This window comes from Equus quagga, chromosome 9, assembly GCF_021613505.1.
Source record: "Equus quagga isolate Etosha38 chromosome 9, UCLA_HA_Equagga_1.0, whole genome shotgun sequence".
NCBI lineage: Eukaryota > Metazoa > Chordata > Mammalia > Perissodactyla > Equidae > Equus > Equus quagga.
Window position 1 is genome coordinate 13,934,847 of NC_060275.1, and position 24,253 is coordinate 13,959,099.

At 39.0% G+C, this 24,253-nt stretch overlaps 1 protein-coding gene across 1 annotated transcript; it reads right to left on the minus strand.

Annotated features, from left to right (window-relative positions):
- Nucleotides 1–460: 460 nt before the first annotated feature.
- On the minus strand, nucleotides 461–22,750 carry LOC124244860 (serpin B11-like). The gene is made up of 8 exons (XM_046671818.1): nucleotides 22,540–22,750; nucleotides 13,313–13,497; nucleotides 12,171–12,230; nucleotides 10,876–11,004; nucleotides 8,149–8,266; nucleotides 4,487–4,629; nucleotides 3,652–3,807; nucleotides 461–1,335 (listed from the first exon to the last, which is right to left on the minus strand). The coding sequence occupies exons 1-8, from the start codon at nucleotides 22,643–22,645 to the stop codon at nucleotides 931–933; spliced, it is 1,302 nt and encodes a 433-aa protein (XP_046527774.1). The 5' UTR covers nucleotides 22,646–22,750; the 3' UTR covers nucleotides 461–930.
- Between the last annotated feature and the right edge of the window lie 1,503 nt (nucleotides 22,751–24,253).

Below are 24,253 nucleotides of genomic sequence, written 5' to 3' on the forward strand. Positions count from 1 at the left end.
GGGTTAGGGAAGGAGAACTGAGGGGCTCCTCTGCTCAGTTCTGACTCTGAGAGAGTTCAGGTAAAAAGCATCCACCAAGAGACACGGAGGAGGCAGTCAATGCATTACGGCCACATCTATCTGATTATTGCTTCCTGTTATCCTGAAGAGGAAATCAGGTGGTTTTTTTAAAATTTAGAAAAATTTTAAATAAAAGTTCTCTGATCAATTTCTGTCTTTTGCTATTCTGAACGTTTACACACTGCATTACTGAAAAGAAAGAAAGAAACAAAGAAACAAAGAAAGATGGAGGGAAGGAAGGAGAGAGGAAAGATAGGAAAGAAAGAAAGAAACTCATTGTTCAATTTAGGGCCCGATAAAGAATTGACCAAAAACTCCACTAAAATGTTCACTGGATTCGACGACTCCTTATTCAGTCTCCTTTCCTAAGTCATTTAATTGCTGCAGAGCATTAAAAGTCTTCAAAGAACATAAAGCATTTCGTTTATTTATTATAGTCAACACAGAATTTTGAACTAAAGTCACAATATTATATTTACACATGCGAAGAAAATTATATTTAAAAAGTCAATCAAAGTTGCAGCCCTTAAATTGGTTTTCTGAAAGTACAGTAGTCACTTATTCACGAGCTCACTGATAAATACAAGTCAAGAAAATCCAATCCTTTAACATTCTTCTCATTGACTTGATCATGTTACCCAGACAGCACGCAGATGAGGCCCCAAAGATAAGAGAGCCAGAAAAGCTTTTTTGTAAATATATACCTTCTTCCATGATTACCAACTCATTGAACAAGTTCAGAGAGATCCTAGACCCATTTTGCAGACAAACAAACTGAGGCACAGAGGTGTGTGAGGTATGAACTGCTTTGGTCACAGGGTTGTCCCTGCACCTCCTCTGTGATTCTGAGCTTTGCCTAACCCCATTGGTTTAGGGAGAGGCAAGCTTGCCACAGAAGAGAATCGTGTTGGTTTGAATGTGCCTTATGAAGAACAGGAAGGGGTGATTTGCCACGAACTTAGCTCGGATGGGGAGTCTTTTTACGATGAAGCCGTCGCCAGTGGCTGCTGCTGCCTCAGTGCCCTCTTCGTTGACATCCACATATGACTTGTGGATGACCTTTGATAAATATAGGCCCTTGGCTGGTGATATTCCGGAAAGATCAGCTTTGATCTGGTTGAAGATATCTGTCATCCCGAGGGATTTTAAGAGGGAATTTAGCTCGTACTTGATTTCCAGTTTGAATCGGGGGATGTGGACTTCAACTTCCCTTTCCATCATGTTAGAAGAGCTGGTCCACTCATAAAATGTCTTCACATTCAGCTGCTTTTCTATCTAAGAGACAAAACACAGATGAGCCCACATGAGCCAAGCGTACATCCTCTGCATTAAATGCTGTTTGCTTTATAATTCTCAGCGTGAGTGATTCAATATCATCGCTTTCTTTTCTATCTTTAAAATGTGCCTAAGTCCTATCTGGGAAAAAAGACAGCATCTTGCACTCAGCCACACCTTCCCTTTTCTATTCTTTCTATTCTTCTCATCCATATTTCATAATTAAACTCCTCAAATGTGTATCTTACAATCGTTTGCCTTAATTCCCTCAGCGTGTAGGTTTCACCAAATCTCTCTCTTGCCTCTGAAGTCACCATGTTCCCCTTTCCTGGATGAAGTCAACCATTTATTCTTGGTTCTCATATCTGAAGCATTTCATCATAGCTTCCTTTATGAACTGGTTTCTCACGCGGCTTCTCTGACACCAGGACGCCTTGCTTCCACCTGCTTCAATCCCCTCACGTCCTTCTCCCTCATTGTTTCTCTTGGCTCCTCCCAAAGCTGAACTTTGGACGCCCTTTATGCTTCCACCTAGCAATTCCACTCCTACGTCTGTGCTCAGATTTCCGACAGCAGCCTCATATTCTCCATCCAGTTTCATAAGTTTTTACACACCCATCAAACTTCTCCCCCTGGGCATTTGGAGCCCTCCCCACAGCTCCAAAGCGGGATGTCAAACTCCATCATTCTTTTACTACAAGAGTTGAAAACTTTTTGTCACCTTCTTCCCATCCTGACAATATAAAATCAGACGTAAAGTAAAGGTGGTTTTTCTTTCTGAGCATCTTTTCCTTTCGTCCTTTTCTGCCCTGATCCAAGTTACCATGACGTCATGACACGAACCCATCTCATGCCTCGTCCTTCCAAGGCATTCACACGGGCTCTTTGCTCCCGTTAGAACAGGGTGCCCTTGTTCCGCCTAGTCATCTTCTACTCATCCAGTGAGACTTGCTTCGATTACTCTGCTAGGAAACCTTTCTGATCCCCTCATGCTAATTTAGAGCCCCCCTGCTTCCATAGGACTTTCTGAAGAGTCTATCATGGCTCTTGTTACATGACATTTATAACTCTATGTTGGAACCACGTATTTGTCTGTGTTTCTAGAACCCAGCAAAGTTTTCAGCACACAGTAGACACTCAGTGTTTGGTGTATGAATGAGTAAATGAACAAATAAACGAAGGAATCGCAAGTGCATAAAGACCTTCTACACCGCTTCCAGAATGCTATCTGCCTCCCAACCTCTTCCACCGCAGCCCACCACAAGCCACAGGAGGCTGAGCACCTCCGAATGGACCACACCTCTCCCACACCTGCTCTCATGGCCAGGGCTGTGCTGCTCTTCCTAAAGGTCCAAATGCATACATCCCAGCACAGGTCTTTCAAGAAGCTTGCCCTACCCCTGACCCATCTGTGCCACATTGTTATTACCGTTAGCAGGCATTCCCTGACTGTGGCTATCCCATCCGTGTGTGTATTTGAGCTTCCCCAAGATCCCAGAAGCTCAGCTGGTCTCCTAAGAAACTGTCTGTCATGTCTAGCACTGGGAGGTCCCAGCAAGGCTGGGGAGGGGGCGTGGTCACTCTATATCAGTCGCTTGCCTGCCGTCTACTAGGCAGCTTTGGGGAGAGGAGGTTAGACCCAAATTCCCGCCACCACCATGACCTCTTCTCAGTGGTTGTGGCACTCATTTCTTCACAAAACCAGGACACTAAAAATGATGGGTAACCCATGACAGTATGTTACATTTGGATCAGAAATACTACTCCTGAGAAGAAGACGGCTTTATCAGATTTCTGTGCACTGGGAGCCCAACCAGCATTATAATTTCATTACTACAGAAAGCTGTTTCCCAAGTGTCAAATGACCACTATGTGTGTGTATTTGTAAACATGGCACTTTGCCTCCATATGCCTTTTTTTGTGTAAGAATAGACTGTTCTCCCTAAATACTTTATCCTGAAGGCAGGGACCAGGTGTTCCCCCTTTCCTCTCACAGCCCCTGGGGCAATACTGCTAAACCTAGGGTGTGACTGAATTAGTGATTAGCAGATATTTGGTCCTGTCCAAAACATCCATAAGCATATTTAGTCCACATAAAATGGTTTTGGACAGGACCAAATATCAAGGACCTTTTGGGATGGACCAAACATCTTATGGATGTTTTGGACGGGAGCAAATGTTCTGCAAGGGAATTAATGACTGACTGCACTAACATCATGGGATACATATAGGTGATGGAGGGAGAGTGTGGATGTGTGTGCACATGTGCACACACATGCATGCTTTTGCTACACGTTAGCATTCTTGTAACTTTACCTGTTCTAGATTAGCCGTGCCTACTGGAAGCAGAATAATCATGCTTAGTTTGTTGTTAACGTAGGGCAACTCAAGAACTTGTATCTGTGGCTCCTTTATAAAGGCCAGTTTAAATGTTCCAGTTTGATACATCATTTCCACAATTACACTTTTACCCTATTTTCAAAAAAAAGGTTGTAATTAGATGGTACAGTTACATATGTGCGGGCACATATATGTATACCGATTTTCTTGCATAACATGAATATCTGCATTAATACTCTAAAGGCATGGGTAAAACTACAAAATACACCCTTTATTATTTTCCTTTGCAAAGTTTACAAATTTTTTTATTTTACAATGAGTCCTTGTTAGAGCCTGAATAGTTTGAATAATATATATAGTAATAAAAACAATAATATATATGTTTGCCAAAAACAAAGCCAGGGTTTCCAGCTAATATGATTCATGTGGAAAAAATGATATCATAGGATCTTTTCCTTTTTTAATCCAATGAAATACTATAGGAGAAAAATAATACAGATAATTTTGTTGTGCTGCTAGAAAAAATAACCACAGCATAAATGGAAAGAATGCACAGATAGGAGAACAGTAAGGAAAGAACAGATTTTCTTCTCTGCCAGGGCATCCTGGTGTCCGGAGGCTCCAGTTAGGTGTCCTGTGAGAAAGTTTACGGTCATTTCATAAGGAAAGATGAGAATAAAATTCACAGAAAACACAATTAAAAGAACCTATAGAAACCAGGACCAATATTTTCACTAAAGTTTTTAAGTTGTCTTTAAATGATTATTGCACTCTCCAAAATTTATCATCAACCTGGAAAGGAAATACGTACCTCACTTAGCCGAAAAGGAGTTCTCACTGTCTCTCTTTCCTGAAATTTATTTTGCCATTGTCCTTTGAAATATATAGCATTCACCAGAACCATTACACAGGAAGGGTCAATTGTGCCCTTTCCAAAGAGGTTTGTGATTTTTCCTTGCAGTAAAAAAAAAAATAATAATACATAATGTGTTTGGATTTGAACGTATTGACAATAGAGAGTTGAACAGTCACAAGAAATTTGGACCCATTTCTTCTTTAAGGCTAATTGTAAATTTGAGATGCCAGAAGAACTCCCTCATCCCCTTGCCGTAAAGCCTGTCCTTGTCAAGTGAAGTTTATTTCAAAGAATATTGAATGCTCTGTTATTTCTAATCAGAAGATAGCATCCAGGGAATAACTAATATATTAGCTATGGATCAACTTGTCTTATCCCTAGTCATATCCAATGCTTTCTTATACGTTATTGCTTATTTAGAAAATTCTTTAATAATTTCTAATGGCTTACCTTTAACATTTATCAGGCTTTATACTTACCAGGACCTCACCACATGCAAATATGTTAAGTATTCAAAAGATTCACTCATTCCTTCATTAATGTGTTACAAGCATATATCAACACTTGAAGTAAACATGTATCTGAAAATTAGGATTTATAAAAATATACCTGGAGTTGCTTATTTTGTAACTATACTGATCAAAATTGAACACCAAGCCTTCTTGGTGCATATTGGTGCATTGCCCTTTAGAAAGCCTTTTTGGAATATAATCTGTCATACAGTATGAAACACAGGGATGTCTGGAACATCAGACTCTAAGCTTGATGAGAGTTTTAATTTTCATTGAACTTCTGGGCCTACCACAATACCTAGCATGCAATAACAATAGCTAACATTAAGTGCTCAATATAAATATTTTGAATGAGTGGATAAATATATAAATGAATTACAAAATAACAGTAATAGTCTAAGTAAATACACAGCATATAGATTCCTAATGCACACCCATGGCAGACAACACTAATCAATCTATTCATTTATGCTAAAAATTTTAGGCGACTTCTATTGCCAGGCAATGTTCTAGGCACTGGAGCACTAAACTGAGGCTGGAACACTAAACAGACAAAACTTCCAACCGTCATGGAGTGAACATCCTAGTGACTCAATTGTGGGCTTTGTCAGGTAACCTTAGTTTAAGCCTCAGACTTTTTCTCAACACAGAGTTACCAGGCAGCCACTAGCAGTGGTCAGAGTTGGCATGTGACATAAAACACACTTTTACTCTACTATACTAAGTAAATTAATGGATCTGAAAAATGTATAGACCTTTCCAAGCATTTTCTAACTGAATACAAAGAATTGAGTAGATACATATTTTAATGTGATCACCTATTACTAAATTTGAATAATATCCATCAGTCCATCAATCAGCAAAATACTGTTGAGATCTCATCACTAAGTGATATAATAAGATACAAATATGTTAGAAAACATGGTTTTTATGCTCAGAGAAGTATTTATTTTATATTACTGACATGTTCTTCATAAATGCAACTAGCTCTAATTTAATACTTTTATGTTATTTCATCCTAATCTTAATTTGTTATTTAATAAACTTGACTCTCTCCCATATCAGGAAATATGATTGTACACATTGCAAGACTTCAGAAACTAATGGTACTAATGGTTGGTGGCATAACCACACAGAGAAGGATTATTTCAACATGATAATTTGACTGTACATCTCTAGTGGGGTATACTCTAAGGACAAAAAGAACTGCAAAAAAGATCTTAAGCTACTATTGTTGACTATTTTATTAGTATTGCTACTTTTAGACTAATGGGTACTTTTGGATGAGGTCGTTGTGCAATAATATTGGTGACATGGAAACTGGGATTTTCAACATAAGATAAAGGAGAAATAGATGTAAAAAAGTGGGATGTTAGGTAAAAATCCTGTGAATCTGAATTTGAATTGGCCATATCAGTAAGAAACTAAAATTTCTAAATATATTTCATCTAAATATGTGTATTTCCTAGTTATGTCCATTGGGAAGGTGTAGAAACAATGATCAAACAAGTAGCACAGAGCACTCTTATACCTAGATTATGGTTTCTAAAGATCATTTCTCACTAAAAGGATCCAGGGTGACTTGGAGAAGTAGGCAAGCCTAGGTTAGGGACAGGAAAGAACAAGATGAGCCTGGAACTTTTGGTCAAATCAGAAAGCAAGGAAGCTATCAATTCTACAAGGATTGTCAAAGAAACTCAGGGGCCAATATGAATGTGTCCCTTGACTAAAAGGGAACAATTTGAGCTTCAATAGATTGAAACATCTCAAACGTTTACAAGTATGAATTCATAATAATAATTTTTTAAAAAAACTCATTGACTACTTTAGAGGATGCTGGGGGAAAAAACATTATTTTGAAAACTGATATTGAAGAGAAAGAGTCCAGCATCCTTTTGTTGTTTTATTTTTCTTACATGAACTATACTTAGGGTAACCAAATACTTTATGAGGATGTTTCTCATATGAAAATATCTCAGCTTATAAAGGAAGAAGGAATGCAAGAATTGGAACACTGCAACTTTATGGTTGAGTGAAATAACGGACCTAAGTCAATAGTCGTCAATTTTGATTATATGAAATTTTAAAACAGGCAGAACTAATATACAGCAATAGAAGTCACAGAGGTCTTAACACCTGGTAATGAGGTGAGTTAGTTTCTGGGAGGAGACATAAGGGTGGCCTTGGAGTGCCCTTCCCAGTAACTACTGTTTTATTTCCCTGACCTGGGTGGTGGTACATAAGGGTATTCATCTTTGTGATAATCCCTACTTTGTGGTAATTCACTGAACAGCGAACATGTAATGTATGAGCTTTTCCGTAAGTATGTATATTTCAATCAAAAAAGTTTATTCTAAAAATCAAGATTCAAGGGACTTAGCAATCAGTTGCAATGTACAAACATTATTTGGATCCCAATTAAAAGAAAAAAGAGGCAATTGGGGAAATAAACAAACTCACTGAATATTTGTTAATATTAAATGATTTTAAATTTTCTACGTGTAATAATGGTGCAGTGGTCATATTACAAAACAGCCTATGTTTTTGAGAGGAACAAATTCAGACATATATAGAAAAATATATGTGATATCTGGAATTGGCTCCAAAATAATTTGGAAGAGGTGGTGGGAAAAGGGTTAGGGTATAAATAAACACAGTTGGCCTTAAGTAATAAATATTACAGCTGAGTGATGGGTAAATAAGGATTCATTATATCATTCTCTTTACATTTTTCATTAACTAGATTTTTTTTTAAAAAAGAAATGAACATGTCTTTGGCACTAAATATTTAATGTGCCATTTTTAAAAGGAAATATTTAACAATATATAGAGTTTATTTTAAAATTGTGAAAGATAGATTTAAATTTAATTGCATAATATACAACACTTCTATCAAGTAGAAATGATATTCTCATTCTCAGAGTCACTTCACATAGATCCTCTAGGACAAATGATTTTAAGGGATACTGCACAATATTCCCCCATTTCCTCCATGGTTGATCCACCTATGTCAGGTTCTGGACCTCACCTACCTTCCTCGTTAGCATTGACTCAGGGTTTACCAACACAGCACAAAGGGTGGAGACTTGTCTGACATAGCCTTACCATTAGTTTTACTTTCCACCCAAGCGTTAATCGTTTTCCTCGTTTCTTCTGTAGACCGTTCAAAATCAACAGTTTGCGGCGTGGCTTGATATAATTTTTCAGAACAGCTTAAATATTGCTGTAAAAGAAAAGACAATTGCACAACAACACAAAAATAATGTTAGGAAAACAAAAACCTACAGCTTGATGTCTTCTAAAATCACAACACGCAGACAAAAGCAGCTTGTGTATATATGTCTGACGGAAGTGGAATCCATACTTACTTATTCTTAATAAAACATAGAAATTTAACCAGATCCAAAAGCTTTCCAAAAGTAATGTTGAGAAATGTTTGATCGTTACCTCTGTCATACATTGGCATTCTTAGTTTCAAAATGTTCAGAGCAAAATGACAAATTGCTGTACAGTGCAGACCTTGTCACTCTATCCCTACTCTTTCCTCTTCAAAGCTGACAAATGAAAGGAAGCTACTGTCCCAACATTCTAGATAGGAAAACTGAGGTCCCAAGTGATGAAGTGACTTGTTTGTTTGAGGTTTAACTGAAAGTTAGGTCTCTTGGTGGTACATTTCAACCTCCCTACAAGCCATCATAAATACAATTAATAAAAATATTCTCTGATGTAAACAATTGACACTTTTGTCAACTTTATGTAAAATGTGAACAAAAACATCTAGGGGCTGGCCAGTGGCATAGTGCTTAGGTTCACGCACTCTGCATTAGTGGCCCGAGGTTTGCAGGTTCTGATCCTGGGCATGGACCTACATACCTACCCCTCATCCAGCCATGCTGTGGCCACGCCCCACATGCAAAATAGAGGAAGATTGGCACAGATATTAGCTCAAGGACAATGTCCCTCAAACTAAAAGAAGAAGATTGGCAGCAGATGTTAGCTCATGGCCAATCTTCCTCACCAAAAAATATATATATCTCTCTCTTAAGGAATTCACCATTTTATTCACCTATAATCTATTATCCAAGTGAAAATGTGTACAAATTCAGTATGAAGAACCTAGCCCTTTCTTTTAACCAAATTCCCCACCCCAAAAGTGACCCCCATGTAGCATTCTGGAGCCACCACTGATTACCACCCATGGCCCTTGATTCCTAGAACTGAGAACTTTCCAGTACCTTACTGCCAAGGCAGCAAACAAATCTACATGGACTTAAATGAAATTGCCTGCGATTCCATTCTTGAGACCTTGGGGACATACCTGTACAGTCCAGCAGGACCCAGTGCCCCACCATGAACTGAGTGGGATGATATAAGACTTGGAAATATGGTAAGTAAGAAAGTAGCTGCCTGGGATTTGGCTTGTCGTTTGCTTAACTGGGTTCTTTTGTACCTAAACTCTGTGTAGAACAAAAGGAAAACTCAATTAAGAGGAAGATCTGGGCCTCAGCATGATTCTTGTCCTAAGCTGGGTCCAATTGTGGCTGGAACAAGATTAAGTGACTGCCCATAACCTATGAGATGAGAGTTTCTCCATGCAGAATCCTGGGATAATAATATCTTAGGACACAGATCACAACAGTCTTCATGATACTAATGAGGAGCTTCTTGCTTTGGGAACAGATGCAGTTGTTATGATCCCAAATCAACATTTATCCACTATTATGTCCAGATCACTGTTTGGAGAGACAAAGAGATGAGAGAGAGTGTGTTCCAACTCCAAGGACCACGATTGTTAATCCCCAGCACTTCAGGCACCTGCCACAAAACATTCCCTATATGCTTCTAAGGCAATAGAAGGAAATATCTCTGAAGTATCTACAGTACCATGGTGGGCTACCCCAAGTTGCAAAAATTCTGACAGTCAAAAACTTGTCCCATATAAGACAAAGCCTGCAACATCAGCTAGGGGAGAACATTAGAAATTCAGGGCTGCATTCTGCTTTACCCAGCTGGCATTTAAATAACACCAGTCAAACAAAAGCTGTATCACCAAAGCTAGCATTTAATCCTCAATCACAGCAGGATGATGTAACAATTAAAAACAGGAAGACAGATTTGAACAGGGGTCAAATCCAACCTTTGTCACTTAATTATCTTTGTGATCTTTGCAAACCTGACTTTTTAGAATCTGCTTCACAACTGTAGAATTAATGGCAATTTTGTCCCTATATCTTAGGACTACATAAGGATTATATGAGATAATGCCTATAATATAGTAAGTAGAGTGGCACATAGTAAATACTCGATAAAACTATTGATTACAATGCTGTTAGGAAATGGCATAAATAGTGTCGGAATTTGGGAGCTAGAAAGAACTTAGTCTAATCCTCCCATTTTAAAGACTGTTGTGACTTGCCCAAACTCATTTGTTTAAATGGGAACAGAACTCAGATCTCTCGGCACTCAATCCAGGGTACTTTCCACTAACTCTAGATACTCTGCCATTAAGGACCTTTGAAGAAGAGATGAGAAATGTATTTTGGTTTTCTTCTGATACATAAGGGATAACTCTTACCTACTTTGTTCTGTGCTTCATCCCTGACCTTGGTTCTTGAACAACTTTGGTGATTTTGCAGAAGTAAAGTTTTTATGTGATATTTCACAACTTTAAATGAGAGTTTGGTAAAACCATTCACTGAAACTCTAAGTCAGCTCAAATTTAATCTCTTAAAGATGAATGCCATGTGATTCTTCTCACTCTTCATTTATTTTATGGTGTGAAAATCAGAGGATGCCAAGAAAGCTGTTGACCACCATTCCAGATGGACTTACCTGATGGAACGCCATTGCCTTTGTCCCATAGAGTCTGTTGGCGATGCTGAGGGTGTAGTTGGAGTCTGGCTGGTTGATTTGAGAGAATAGGACTCCAAACTCTGAATGAATATTTCCAGTTTGGCTGCACTGAAGCCCCAGGAAACAAAGAATGGAGTATTAAATTGCTTGATTTCTTACTATTAGAGAGTTATAAACAATGTGAAAACAATAGCTAGAGAATAAGGTGTTTGAATAAAAGGGCAGTGAATACTAACAAACAAGGAATTGAAGAGTTTAAGGCATTTTCCTTCTCTAGATTTCCTCTAGCACAATAATCTCAACACTGTGACTTTGGTTACAGATTGTGGGCAGAATTGTAAGCCATTGCAAAACACACATGCACTTGGCCCCAGTGGTTTAAGTCAAAAGCAGAAGTTTTCATTAAAGAGATCTCAGCAGAGTATTCAGGGCAATGATCCAAGTTTTGTTGCTGCCTTTGTACGTATAGCATCCTTTCTGTTCTCTATCATGCTCCTATCAATGTCTTCATTTTCTGTGTGACCATTTAATCAAACACTTCAGCCCTTCACTGAATTGACCTCACCCACCCATCTGTCCCTCACAGGAGCAATTCAGTTAAGCCTGCAGCTTTGATGCATCTGAATTCATGGACATTATAGGAGTTATGCCCATATTCCCTAAAGCAAGCTTCCCAAGCTATGGGCTTTAATCTCCTAACAACAAGTTGGATTCTGTGAAGCAGGCATTCTGTGAATCTATACACGTTTATATATTTTCTTAACCAAGCACAATCAAATACATAACTATTTTCATGTGGGAGTTCTAAATAATTTTGATGTCAAAAGGAATCCTCCTCCTAGAAAGAAACAGGGATCATAATCCCAGGGCATGTGATTTGGGCAACATCAGGCCCTGGTTTCCTGGTATATAATTATATGGCGAGGCATCAGGGTCATTTCTCAATCCCCTCGCTGGACTGAAAGAGTCTAACATTGCAGAGATGAGACAGGCAGACTCAGTATGAGGCATAGCCCATAAAAGAACAGAAAAGTTTGAGTAAGGATGACAATAAACCATATGGTAAGTCTGCGGGACTTTATTATGGTTGCTATTATCATTATGTTAAACGCTATAGTCCACAGTGATTATCAGGAAGATTAAAGGAAGAGACCAAGGGAGACATCACAGTTCTTATGGCCCAAGGGGGCTCTACCACTCAACCCCTGGACTGTTATTTCTTGGTGCTCTTACATTAAAGAGCATTTGCCAGCTCAGCAGTGATATTATCATACCTTAGATGAACCCGTAAACCTTGGTTTTAACAATCCTGCAATATGGTTAAAGTGAAGCACCTACAAAAAGAAAGAGGGACTGATTGGCATAAAAAGCAACATACAGTCCATAAAGGTTAACAGTTACAAGTATCTGGTTTTCCATTTCAGATAAAGACCAATTATAAAAGCTAGCATCTAATGATGTTGTATTCCAAACCCTGAACTAAGCCTTTACATGCCTTACTTAACCCTCCCAACTACTTTGTGAATAGATCTGCTATCCCCATTTCGTTAGGGAAATTGAGTTCAGGAAAGAGAAGCAACTTTCCCCAGACCATTGTCTGTAGGCCACAGGGACAGAGCTCTTATGCACTAGGTTCTTCTGTCCCCCTCCTACTGTTCTCCAGTCATGCATTCCATTCCTTCACCGTGACAGTGCCCATCCAGAGCCACATAAGACATTACGTGGTTTCCCAGCACAATACCTATCTTAAGTACAAGAAAATCATGAAAGTCCATCAAAATATAGAATAAAGAAATAAAAGACAAACAATAATATGTGCAAATATCCTCAGAGTTAAGTGACATTCTTCTACACTTCCTACAGCAATAAAAAATATATATAATGGAAAAATGACTGCAGATTAGCCTATATAAACTGAAAAGTCACCCTTTCTCTCTTAGTCTCAGTTTCCCCATCTGTAAAATGGAGATAACAATTTTTACCTTCCAAATGAGGTTGTTATGATATTCAAATGTACTAATGAATATTTTTAAAACCTTGATAACTTTTAAAGTGTCATTAAGTTTTATTATAAGTTAAACTTCTAGAAGGCAAGAATAAAACGATCCATGCAATCTCTATCATATCTACATCATTAAAAGGAGGAACTCTAAAAGTAAACTGCAGAGATTTATTTGTGCTAACACTGATAGTAAGGAAGAGACTAGATATTGTGTGTTTTGTGTTATTTGCATTATAATGTATTGCATTATTTAAGCCATTGTCTATTTTTAAGAAATATGATTTGTCCAAATGTGTTTTTTCTTTCGCAAGATGGCGGAGTTTTCCTGGTATAAGATGTAAGTAATTTGGCAGACCCAGAGGGGGCGCAGGTAAGACTTTCAGGCTATGGGGAAGTCTTTGCTACATTCCATACCTTTTCCATCTGCTCTGCACTGTTTCCTCTGGCACCAAGGAGGATCATACTCAGCGCATAAAGCAGACTCAGTGGGGAAAAGAAGATGTTATCTCCTGCATTGTTACTGTTCAGCTCTTTGAACATATCAAGGCAAAATTCAACATTTGCTCTGCTGAGGGAATCCATTTTATGCCAAGCACTACCTGTGAACAGAAAGGAAAGAAAGCTCAGAATATCACTTGGAGGTACAGATAATATCTAGAGTTCAGTTACTCTTAAATATGAATTCAAGAGTCTGAGCACACTGCTTGTGAAAAATTACACAGTCATCGCAACTTCTGAGAAATGAGTGAATGCTAAAGGAGGAATTCAAAGGAGTTTTAAATTTTAATGAATAGAAGATTTACTATTCTTTCCAACCAGTAGTTCAAAGCTATCTCACTATCATTTGTGTACATTTAATAATCAGATGTAGGGGCTGGCCTGGTGGCATAGTGGTTAAGTTTTCATGCTCTGCTTCTCTGGCCCATGGTTCACAGATTTGGATCCCAGGCACAGACCTAGCACCACTTGTCAAGCTATCCTGTGGTGGCATCCCAAATAAATTGGGGGAAGATTGGTACAGGTGTTAGCTCAGGGCCAATCTTCCTCACACACAAAAAAATTGAGATATAATTGTTCTAGAGCAAAAGAGCAGAAGGAATTTCAAGTTTGGGTTTCAATGCTTTAAGACATTCCTCATCCTGAAATTTGTACAGAAAAATTCTTGAGCAACACAAGCTCAGCCAAATGAGATACCTTCCCACTAGACTGCTCGCCTTCACAGCCTCACAGGAGGAGAACACTTCCATCCTGGTCATTCGTGCACAAACAAGATGAATAATAAATAAAGTAAACCTGGGCAACATTCTGCTCATTTCCTTTATCCTCCATGAAAGTGAGGCAACACCAGAAAATAGGTCATGCCATGAGAAGGTGGCCAAAGCCCTCAGCCCAGGGCCACAGCAGGATGTCAGTGAAAATGGAGGACTGGATGAAGAAAATCTGAGAGAAAAAATGGTGATGCTGGGATGTGTGTTATCTAAGGACAATGGCATGTCAGGAAGGAAGAGTCTATTTTACTCAGTCCCACAGACACTCACTGAGCACCACTAACTGCAGGGGGCTGTAGCTATAAAAATGATCAAGAGTAGCTCTGGCCCTAGGGAGGTTTCATTCTTCAGAAGCCTCCATTGCCGTCAAACACTTTCTTCTTGTAACTTCTAGGTCATCATTCTCTCTTGGTTCATTACCTACCTCATTGGGCCACTCTTTCTCAGTCTTGGTTGCAGGATCTTTCTCACATTCTCAACCTCTATACATCAGAACACATCAGGATTCAAATCTTGGGCATCTTCTCCATTTACAGTCATACAGGTGATCTCATCCAACTTCAAGCTTTAAATGTCACTGATATGCTATTAGCACTGGAATTTATATTGCCTCTGAATTCCGGATTCATATATCCAACTGCTGACTCAACATCTCCACTTGAGTGTTGAATATGTGTCTCAAACTTAACATGTCTAAAAACAGACTTTTGACTTCTAACCCTCTCTCCAGCCTGCTCCACCAGCAGCTTTCTTCCTCTCCATAAATGGCAGTTCCATTCCTCCATTCGCTCAGGTCAAAAATCTTTGGGTCATCCTTATAAGCCTTTTTCACTCATATCACATTGAGTCTATCAAAAAATCCTGTTTTCTCTACGTTCAGAAATATTCACCATCTGCCCATTTCTCACCATCTCCAACTACCACCCAGGTCAAAGCTATCATTGTCCCACTCCTGGATTATTGAAATAGTCTCCTAACTACATTTTCCTACTTCAGTTCTTACCCTCCTCTGTTATATTTTCTAGAGAAGATAGAGTGATATTTTAAAAATATTAGTTAGTTATGTATTAACTGCATAAGAACTACTTTTGGCCTCTGCTCAAAAATTCCAGTGGCTTCTCTTTCTCTCAGAGCAGAAGCCAAACTCCTTCCCATGACCAGTCTCCCACCAGCTCACTATGTTCTTGCCATGTCACCTCCTTGCATTCCTTCAACATGCCAAGCAGATCCCACCTCAAGGCCTTTGCACTTTCTATCCCTCTTCTGGGATGCTCTTCTCAAAAACACTCAAGTGGTTCACTCCAGCAGTTTATTTGCCTCTCTCTGATCAGATGCATATCACCAATAAGACTTTCACTGACCATTCTACTTGAAATATCAGCCCGCATCCCTCCAGCTACCCTCCATTCCATTTCCCTAGTTTATATATATTATATATATGTATATTTATATAAATTAAATAAATTTATATTCATTTATTTGCCCTATATATTATAGACACATATTTTTATTTGTCCTATATATAATATATATGTATTTATATAAATATAAATAAACATTTATATTTATTTATATAAATTAAATACATATATATCATACATGTATTTATTGTCTTATCCCCCTCTCTCTAGAGTACAATCTCCATTAAAGCAAGGGCTTTCTTTTTTATGCTTTATTCTAGCATCTAGACTAACCCTGGCCATAGAGTAGCCACTCACTAAACATCTGTGGAAGGGAGAAATGAAGGAAGAAGTTTCAATCCAATCAGTTCTATGATACACAGGTGTACACAGAATACTGTGAAAGCATAGAGGAGAAATAGAGAGCCAACCTGAGAGATACAGCAAGACTTCCTGGAGGAGGTGGTGTCCCTGCTGCTTCTTGAAGAATGAAATGAGTCATCCAAATATATGCACGTAGGAAAATCATTACCAACAAAAGGAATAGCATGAACAGAGACTCAAAAACCCAAAAGAGAAAGTATATTACAAGAGCATGAAGTAGGAGGCCAAAGGTGGTGGGTAGTAAGTCTGTAAAGAGGCAGAACTGTGTCCTTGGAAGTCTTGCATGCATCACTGAGGAGAAATTAGAGAGAACCCTAGAGAGGTCACGATGGAGTTGGGTTTCCATGCCATCCATCCATCTAGTCAAGAATTCGTATAATCTTCATGATATATCCTCTTCTCCTTCTCTCTCCCTGTCTCTCTCTCTCTGTCTCTCTCTTCCTCCTCCCTCTTCTTTTCTCTCTTTCTCCTGACTTTATCTGATTCCCTTCTCAATGGTCTCCCTCTCTCATGTTCTCAAACTGCTCTATAAGCCACCATTGAAATGGTCTCCCATGATTACTCCATTGAGCACATCTTTTCTCTTTTCGAATACCTTCAAATTCTCCCCAGAAAGTACATTTAAAAAAATTGTTGATTGTCTACTATTCAACCCTTCCTTTCTATTCCTGTCTACTGTGATGAGAGAACCCAGATTTCATGTGGCCATGTTCTTCAGAGAAGGCATCACACTCCCTAAGCCTCAGGAACAAGCCTTGATTGGTTTAAGCCAATTTAGGTATTCTGTATCCTATGTCAGTGACTAGTTAGTACAAACTTTCAGTTATAAGAAGAAGTTCTAAGGATCTAATGTACATCATGGTGACTATAGTTAACAATACGGTATTGAATGCTTGAAAGTTGCTCAGAGTAAATCTTAAGCATTCTCACCACATACACAGAAAAGGAGTTAACTATGTGAGGTGATGGATGTGTTAATTATCTTGATCTTGGCAATCATTCTACAATATAGATGCATATCAAATCATCACATTGTACACTTTAAATATATACAATTATATCTGATAATTATTCCTCAATAAAATTGAAGGAAAAATAAATAAAATTTTAAAAATCAGAAGGTGCCACAATTTTTGCCAATAAGAAGGAAGTTGTTCCAGGGTTTCTGGAAAAGACTTTTGTTTGATATAAAGAGATCCACAGGAGGAAACCAGCCCTCTTCTTCCTCTCAGAGTTCTTTTGTCTTCATACCAGTACTATTGCACTAGCTAGTTTGTGATCCTGATGTAGCCAGACTAAGAGGATAAGCCAGGATGTCAGAGAAGACAAAGGAAAGAATGTGAGTTTTGATGACACACATTGAGTGGATGGATTAACCTACCCTGCCTCTGGCTTCCCATGGGATTTCTTGTCATCTAAGACAATAACTTTTCCTTATTGTTTAAGCCATTGTTTCCTTATTTTATAAGCCATTTTGGTTGAGTCTTCTATTACTTGCAGGGATTTCTTTATACACCCTTGTCTACCAGGACCAATTAGCCCACTTTCCTCACATTCACTCTTTTCTAGCATAGTTACATCTTTCCCCTTTATTCAGTGCCCTAGGGATCTGGAACTGTCTTGTTCTTTTCCTTCTCAACTTCTAGATTACAGCTTTGCCCTCTTTTAGAATCCTAGTCTAGGCCTATATTCTCTAGGCTATTATGACAGGTGATCAGTCTATATCTCCGCCTATCTATATTTATTTTAGTTACTAAGTCATCTTGTTTTCAGCCAGTCCACATCTGAGCTGAGCTCACTGGAAGTGCATTCTCTGGGGTGTGACCCTGTTGGTTACCCACTTAAGCATTTGTGTCATGCTTCTCACTAAAACATAGTGCTTCGTGCACTGAGAGCCAAACAGAGGTGAGGGCAAAGGCCTAAGAACTGGGGCAGGGAGGAGAGAGCACAGCTCAGCACTTACCAGGCCGAGAGAGACGAAAGGAAGTGTGTCACTTGTAGACTTTCAAAACAATGACCCTGTCATTTGTGTGGTAAAATAATGACCACACAGCCCCGTCATCGAAACTGGGTGTCCTGAAATAATCATTAAGGAGGAGATGCTATATATTCCAATCATCAGACTACCCAGCAGAGCATGATAGAGCCCAGCAGTTAGTTATATTATAACCAAGTCTGGACCATATTTTTCTTTGCTCTTGAACTTTTTTAAAGGTATAACATAAAGGTTTTGCTAATATTATTTAATGAAAATATTAGTATGTGTCTTTAACAGGATGCTGTTCTTCAAGTTCATTTTAATACAGCTCTCTGTAACATGTCTACTAGTGGCAGTATACTTGAAAGCCCTTTGTTTAGTTATTTTAATCATAAAACCATGTCCAATAATGAAGCATGTCCAAGTCAGACACTCTTCATATTGCATTCTGCCTTCTAGAGAATGTCAAGTTCTGGAATGTAATTTCAGATTTATAATAAATATAAATAAATATATAATAAATAATAAATATAAATTTATTCTTCTTAAAACTATGCCATATTGTTGTTATAAAACCCCCTGCCTACAGATCATAGCTACCATAGCCCTACAGTTACTGGGGCATCTAGCAAAAGAGTTTGGAATACATTGATAGACCACTTGCTGTGTGCCAGGCACTTTTATTTTATTTTATTAATCTATTTATTTGTTTGTGTCTTCTTTTTTTTTGAGGAAGGTTAGCCCTGAGCTAACATCCGCTGCCAATCCTCCTCTTTTTGCTGAGGAAGACTGGTCCAGAGCTAACATCCATGCCCATCTTCCTCTACTTTTATATGTGGAACGCCTACCACAGCATGGCTTGACAAGTGGTGCATAGATCCACACCAGGGATCTGAACTAGCAAACCCTGGGTCGTCGAAGTGGAACGAGTGCACTTAACCACTGTGCCACCAGGCCAGCCCCTGTTTGTGTCTTCTCTTTGAACCATAAGCATAGAAGATTGAGGCTTCACAGCCCCTGGTTCTTGGCACAAGCCATCACTGGGCTACAGATGTCATTCTCTTCTTTGCTTATTGCCTTCAACCCCACACATTCCCTTTCTCCTCCATCCCCACAGACAACACCTGTAATTTGTTTAAAATATATTCTTTTATTTATATGTGTTCTTTTTTTCTTTTATTAAGATTATGATAGATTACAACCTTGTGAGATTTCAGTTGTACATTATTGTTAGTAATGTTGTGGGTACACCACTTCACCCTTTGCGCCCTCCCCCACCCTCCCTTTTCCCTGGTAACCACCTATCGGTTCTCCATGTTTATATGTTAACTTCCACCTATAAGTGGGGTCATATAGAGTTCGTCTTTCTCTGTCTGGCTTATTTCGCTTAACATAATACCCTCAAGGTCCATCCATGTTGATGCGAATGGAACAATTTGGTCCTTTTCTATGGCTGAGTAGTATTCCATTGTGTATATATACCATATCTTCTTTATCCAGTCGTCAGTTTCTGGGCATTTAGGTTGGTTCCACATCTTGGCTATTGTAAATAATGCTGCGATGAACATAGGTGTGCATAGGATTCTTGGGATTGCTGACTTCAGGTTCTTAGGATAGATACCCAGTAGTGGGATAGCTGGGTCATAGGGTATTTCTATTTTTAATTTTTTGAGAAATCTCCATACTGTTTTTCATAGTGGCTGCACTAGTTTGCATTCCCACCAACAGTGTATGAGGGTTCCTTTTTCTCCACAACCTCTCTAACATTTGTCACTTTTGGTTTTGGATATTTTTGCCAACCTAACGGTATAAGGTGATATCTTAGTGTAGTTTTGATTTGCATTTCCCTGATGATTAGTGATGATGAGCAACTTTTCATGTGTCTATTGGCCATACTTATATCTTCTTTGGAGAAATGTCTGTTCATGTCCTCTGCCCATTTTTTGTATATGTGTTCTTTTAACATATTGATTTCTTTATGTATTTTTTCATTTTCATAAATGAGCTTACATTGAATAGTTTATTTTTCATAGAACTACATTTTTAAGATTCATCCATCTTACTCTGGAAACATAAACTGTTACTTCTAAGTACTATTTTTTGTGCTTTCACCACATTTTGCCTATCCACTTCTCAGTGACAGACACCCAAGTGGCCTCCTACTCCACACCATTACACACAGTGCTATGGTGAAACTCCTCATACACACCGCCTTACACACCTGTGTGAGAATTTCTTTGTAAAGGAGATGGCTGAATCACAGCATTCATGTATGTGCCAGGCACCACACGTATGTTACTCAGAATGTTAAGGCTTGCAGGATGGGCAACACTACCCCAGTTTTGCAGCTGAGAGAGTGAGGGCTTAGGAAATCACACTCTGTGAGTGGGGGGAGCCATGATGTGAACACAGTCTACCTCTTCTGAAACCTATGCTCTTTCCACTTGCCACCATATACTATTCAGACCAGCTTTTCTTTGAGATAAAATGATTTTACTTTTATTTCACTATGATTATTATCCCTATTTTATAGAAATAACATTTTAACAGAAAAATTAAGAAATTTGTCCAAGATATAAAGCACTGATAGACTTAATCTGACAGTTAATGTTTAATAAAGATAGTGGGGCTGGCCCGGTGGTGCAGCAGTTAAGTTCGCACGTTCCGCTTCTTGGCGGCCCAGGGTTCACCGTTTCGGATCCCAGGTGCAGACATGGCACTGCTTGGCATGCCATGCTGTGGTAGGCGTCCCACATATAAAGTCGAGGAAGATGGGCACAGATGTTAGCTCAGGGCCAGTCTTCCTCAGCAAAAAGAGGAGGATTGGCAGTAGTTAGCTCAGGGCTAATCTTCCTCAAAAATAAATAAATAAATAAATAAAGATAGCATTATTTGCCTCATTCACAGTGAGATCTTACCATTCTTCAAGTATTTAGTTCACAGTACCATGAAGGAAAATGTTAGGTTCTGGTTTTTCTCAAAAATTTTTGGGAATACATAATTAGAATTGATTCATGAAATTTGGTATTTGGCCTATTCATTTGCAAAACAGAGTTTAAACTATCACTAACCTGGCACTTAAGATCTCTACTTTCTCCATTCTTTTTACAAAATTCCACCTTTCTAGCTGTTAGCATAGTTCTTTCGTGAGACGGTGTCTGTATCAGTCTTATATTCAACTCATTTTATGCAGGAACCTTAACTGACAATTTCCTCTACATCTAGGCAATTGTATTTATGTGTACACAGGTATATGGGGATGAATTTATAGATTTTTATACATTGAGTATGTTAGTCTTCCTTGCTAGATTTAACCTTCATTGAGGGCAGGGAAAATTTACCTGTGAAATTGATCAGTGTCTTGCATAACCACCCAGCAATCAACATGTATTAAAGAAAACAACATTCTAAATATTTTACAATTTCCAGTCTAATTAATATTACCCAGTCATTTTCAGGAGAGAGGAGACCCAAGGCCCATAAATTCCTACCAAGATGCACGGACCCCAGAGAAGCCTCCCTCTAGGTGGTGAGGGAAGTTGAAAGTGTCCCTAGAAATAGAAAGACTTCAAACTGAGCCCTCAAAGTGGGAAAGAATTGCAGAAATTTTCCTTTAGTGTACTTTTCTGCCTGCTTTTAGGGTGAAAGAAATCCCTCCCATGCAAAAGAGATGTGTGATCTGGAAGCTGTAATGGAAGAAAAAGAGAAAAAGAAATATGCCCAAGGCTGCAGCCCTTCTAGGTTGAGAAGGGGGATTTCTAGTCAGGAAATGAGAGGAGGGAACATGCCTTAGAAGGGGATAGTGATACTGAAGGATTGCAAGAGGACAGAGGGTCTGGGTCTGTCCTTTTGGGGAAATACATCTCCAAGGGCGGTTAAGATCTCAAGTTCTTACGACCTGGAACACAGCCCAGGTATGTTCTTACTCACTTCACAAAACTCTTCTTTCTGACCTAACCTTACTAGTGCCCTCTCCTCTTCCCCAAATCAGAGCCATTCTTTTGTTCTGTCCCTCAAACTTCATAAGTTTCACAATATGCTCATTTCATAGAAGTAGCAGGAACTTCGGAATGGTCACCCTATCACACACACAAACCATGAGACTTCACATCCATTTACAGAATACACATATTACTTCAGAGATTAATTGTGAACCCATAAGAAGAAATTGAGGCCTGGGAAAATAAAAGAATTCTCCCCAACAGATAAAGTTATTAATAAGGCCAGTCAAGTGGAATTTTAAGATCTTCTAGGGAACTAAGAAGTGTTTCATCACACAGAGGCCACAGCCACGTGTGACTTGCTCTGTTTTGAATAAGGGTTGTTAGAGGGTAAGTAGAAAATATCGAGTTCCCTTTTGCTAATCCAATCAGAGATTTGAAATCAAGTCAGCCTGCCTCAAGGATTTTGAAATGCACACTACCAATGACATTCAGACACGTTAATGTCTTCATTAAGGGGTCAGCAAAAGCCACACTCAATTAAAGAACCAGCTGCCCCTCAACTGCCTCACTGCACACCTCTCCAAAGCCATATTTTACTGCTCTCCTCTCTTCCCCTTTGACAACAAGCACACCTGAAATGACAAAATACAGAGACACTTCTCTTTACCTTTGTTGCTTTCCAGTGGTGACGTGGACAGTTTGGCAGGTGAGACTGGAGCTGTGTCCCTCAGGAGGAAATATAAAGCCTTTACTTTTTGCCCCTCCCTTTTCATTTGTGATTCAGCTCTACACCCGCTGGGCGGAAAGTACAGCCCTGAGAAGGAAGTCTCTCTAAAGGCCACCCAGAGCTGCTCTGAATTCCCGGAGACTCAGGATGGCTGGTGCTTTCTGGAGAAGCACCCAGTTCTTAACCTCCTTCTGCTTTGCTAATGCGGAAAAATTTACAAGCCTAACCTCTACTCAAGAAAATAAACTTTCTAAAAAGAATAACTTGAACACATTTCAGGTTGCCAGAACCATATTCAAAATTCCAGGGATTCCCTGTGCCAGTGTGCATGGCACAAAGCTACCCAACAGGAAAGATTCCAGCCACGAGAGATGCTTCCTGGCCTGAGGCACATTCATCCCGAGGCCTTCTGAGCTCTCCTGCACGGAGCATATGTTTTTATGTGGAGCTTCAGCAATGTGCTAGCAGGAAATTCCTGTCCCATAAAAAGAAGACAAGAATGAGCTCAAGCAGGAGTTATTCTGTGGCTTCAGTTTAAAGGCTTGGTAGGAGCAATGTCATCCCTCCTTAAAGTGAGCTCTAAGGTGTGATTCAGTACATGTAAGAAAGATTATAGATTAGGGGTAGGGATGAAAGCTGAAGACGAAAAAATATTTGGGGTGTGCAGTGTCCAGAATCAACATCACTAGACAAGCCTAGTTTCCCTTTCTTGCCCCCATAATACACAACCCAGTCTCCCAAGATGACATCACTGCCCAAACTTATGATGGCAGACTATACTGCAGTTATGAGAAAGTACTTTACGGCCAGTGATTTTTCTCTTCATCCTCGGTGTGCAATATGTCCTCCTTTAGTCAAAATTAAATCATTCTATGAGACACAGACATTCTATAAGACACTAGAGAAGTTGTGTTTAAAATTAAGTCCCTAATATCCCCTGTGCCGATAAGGTTCTTATAAGAATCGTTGAATCCAATCAACCACACAGAACTAAAAACAGTCCCAAATTTGTCCAATCTTTTTCTGTTCAGATCAAGTGTTTTCTGACATGAGCCAATTTGAGCTGGTGGTTTCCGTAGCTTGAAAGCCTCATATCCATGGTTAGGGTTGATCCTCTACCTAATCATCTTATTTTCATCTCCCTTGAGATCCAACAAGAAAAGGACTGATTTTCTTAGCTTTCTTGCTATCTAAGAATTTGGTTGATCAAAGAAGTTCTTTTCATCCTTGGTATAGATTGTACCCCTCTTATCTTCCCTATCAGAGGGGAAGTTCTTATACTCCATTTGATTTTTCCTTCCAAGTGGAAGGACATCCATTAGGATAACACTTTGCCTCTCTTCACTCTCTCATTCGCTCCTCCTCCCCTAGTGTCTTAGCTTAGATTTTCTGAAAACAAAGCCTTAGACAAAGTCTTGCATGCATGTAGTTTACTTGGGAAATTATCTCAGGAAATAGAAGTGCACGAAAAAGAGGAATGAAACAGAGAAAGAGGGAAAGCTAATACAACAATTGTTATAAGTTGTCCACTGATACCTAATCCCATGGATCTTCAAAGGAACTTTATAAAATGTATCTCAGAACTGTCCACCCAGAGGAGAAATGAAGGAAGCATTTATCTGTTGGCTTTCATCCCCATTGGTCAAGGATGGCC

Excerpts from the sequence above, each read along its gene's own strand:
- LOC124244860 (XM_046671818.1), bottom strand. The coding sequence starts at position 22,645 with ATGAAAAGGGAGGGGCAAAAAGTAAAGGCTTTATATTTCCTCCTGAGG. Across the intron at positions 13,498-22,539 it reads ACCACTGGAAAGCAACAAAG|GTAGTGCTTGGCATAAAATG; the intron begins GTAAAGAGAAGT and ends TTCTGTTCACAG. Across the intron at positions 3,808-4,486 it reads CTCCTTTTCGGCTAAGTGAG|GGTAAAAGTGTAATTGTGGA; the intron begins GTACGTATTTCC and ends TTTTGAAAATAG.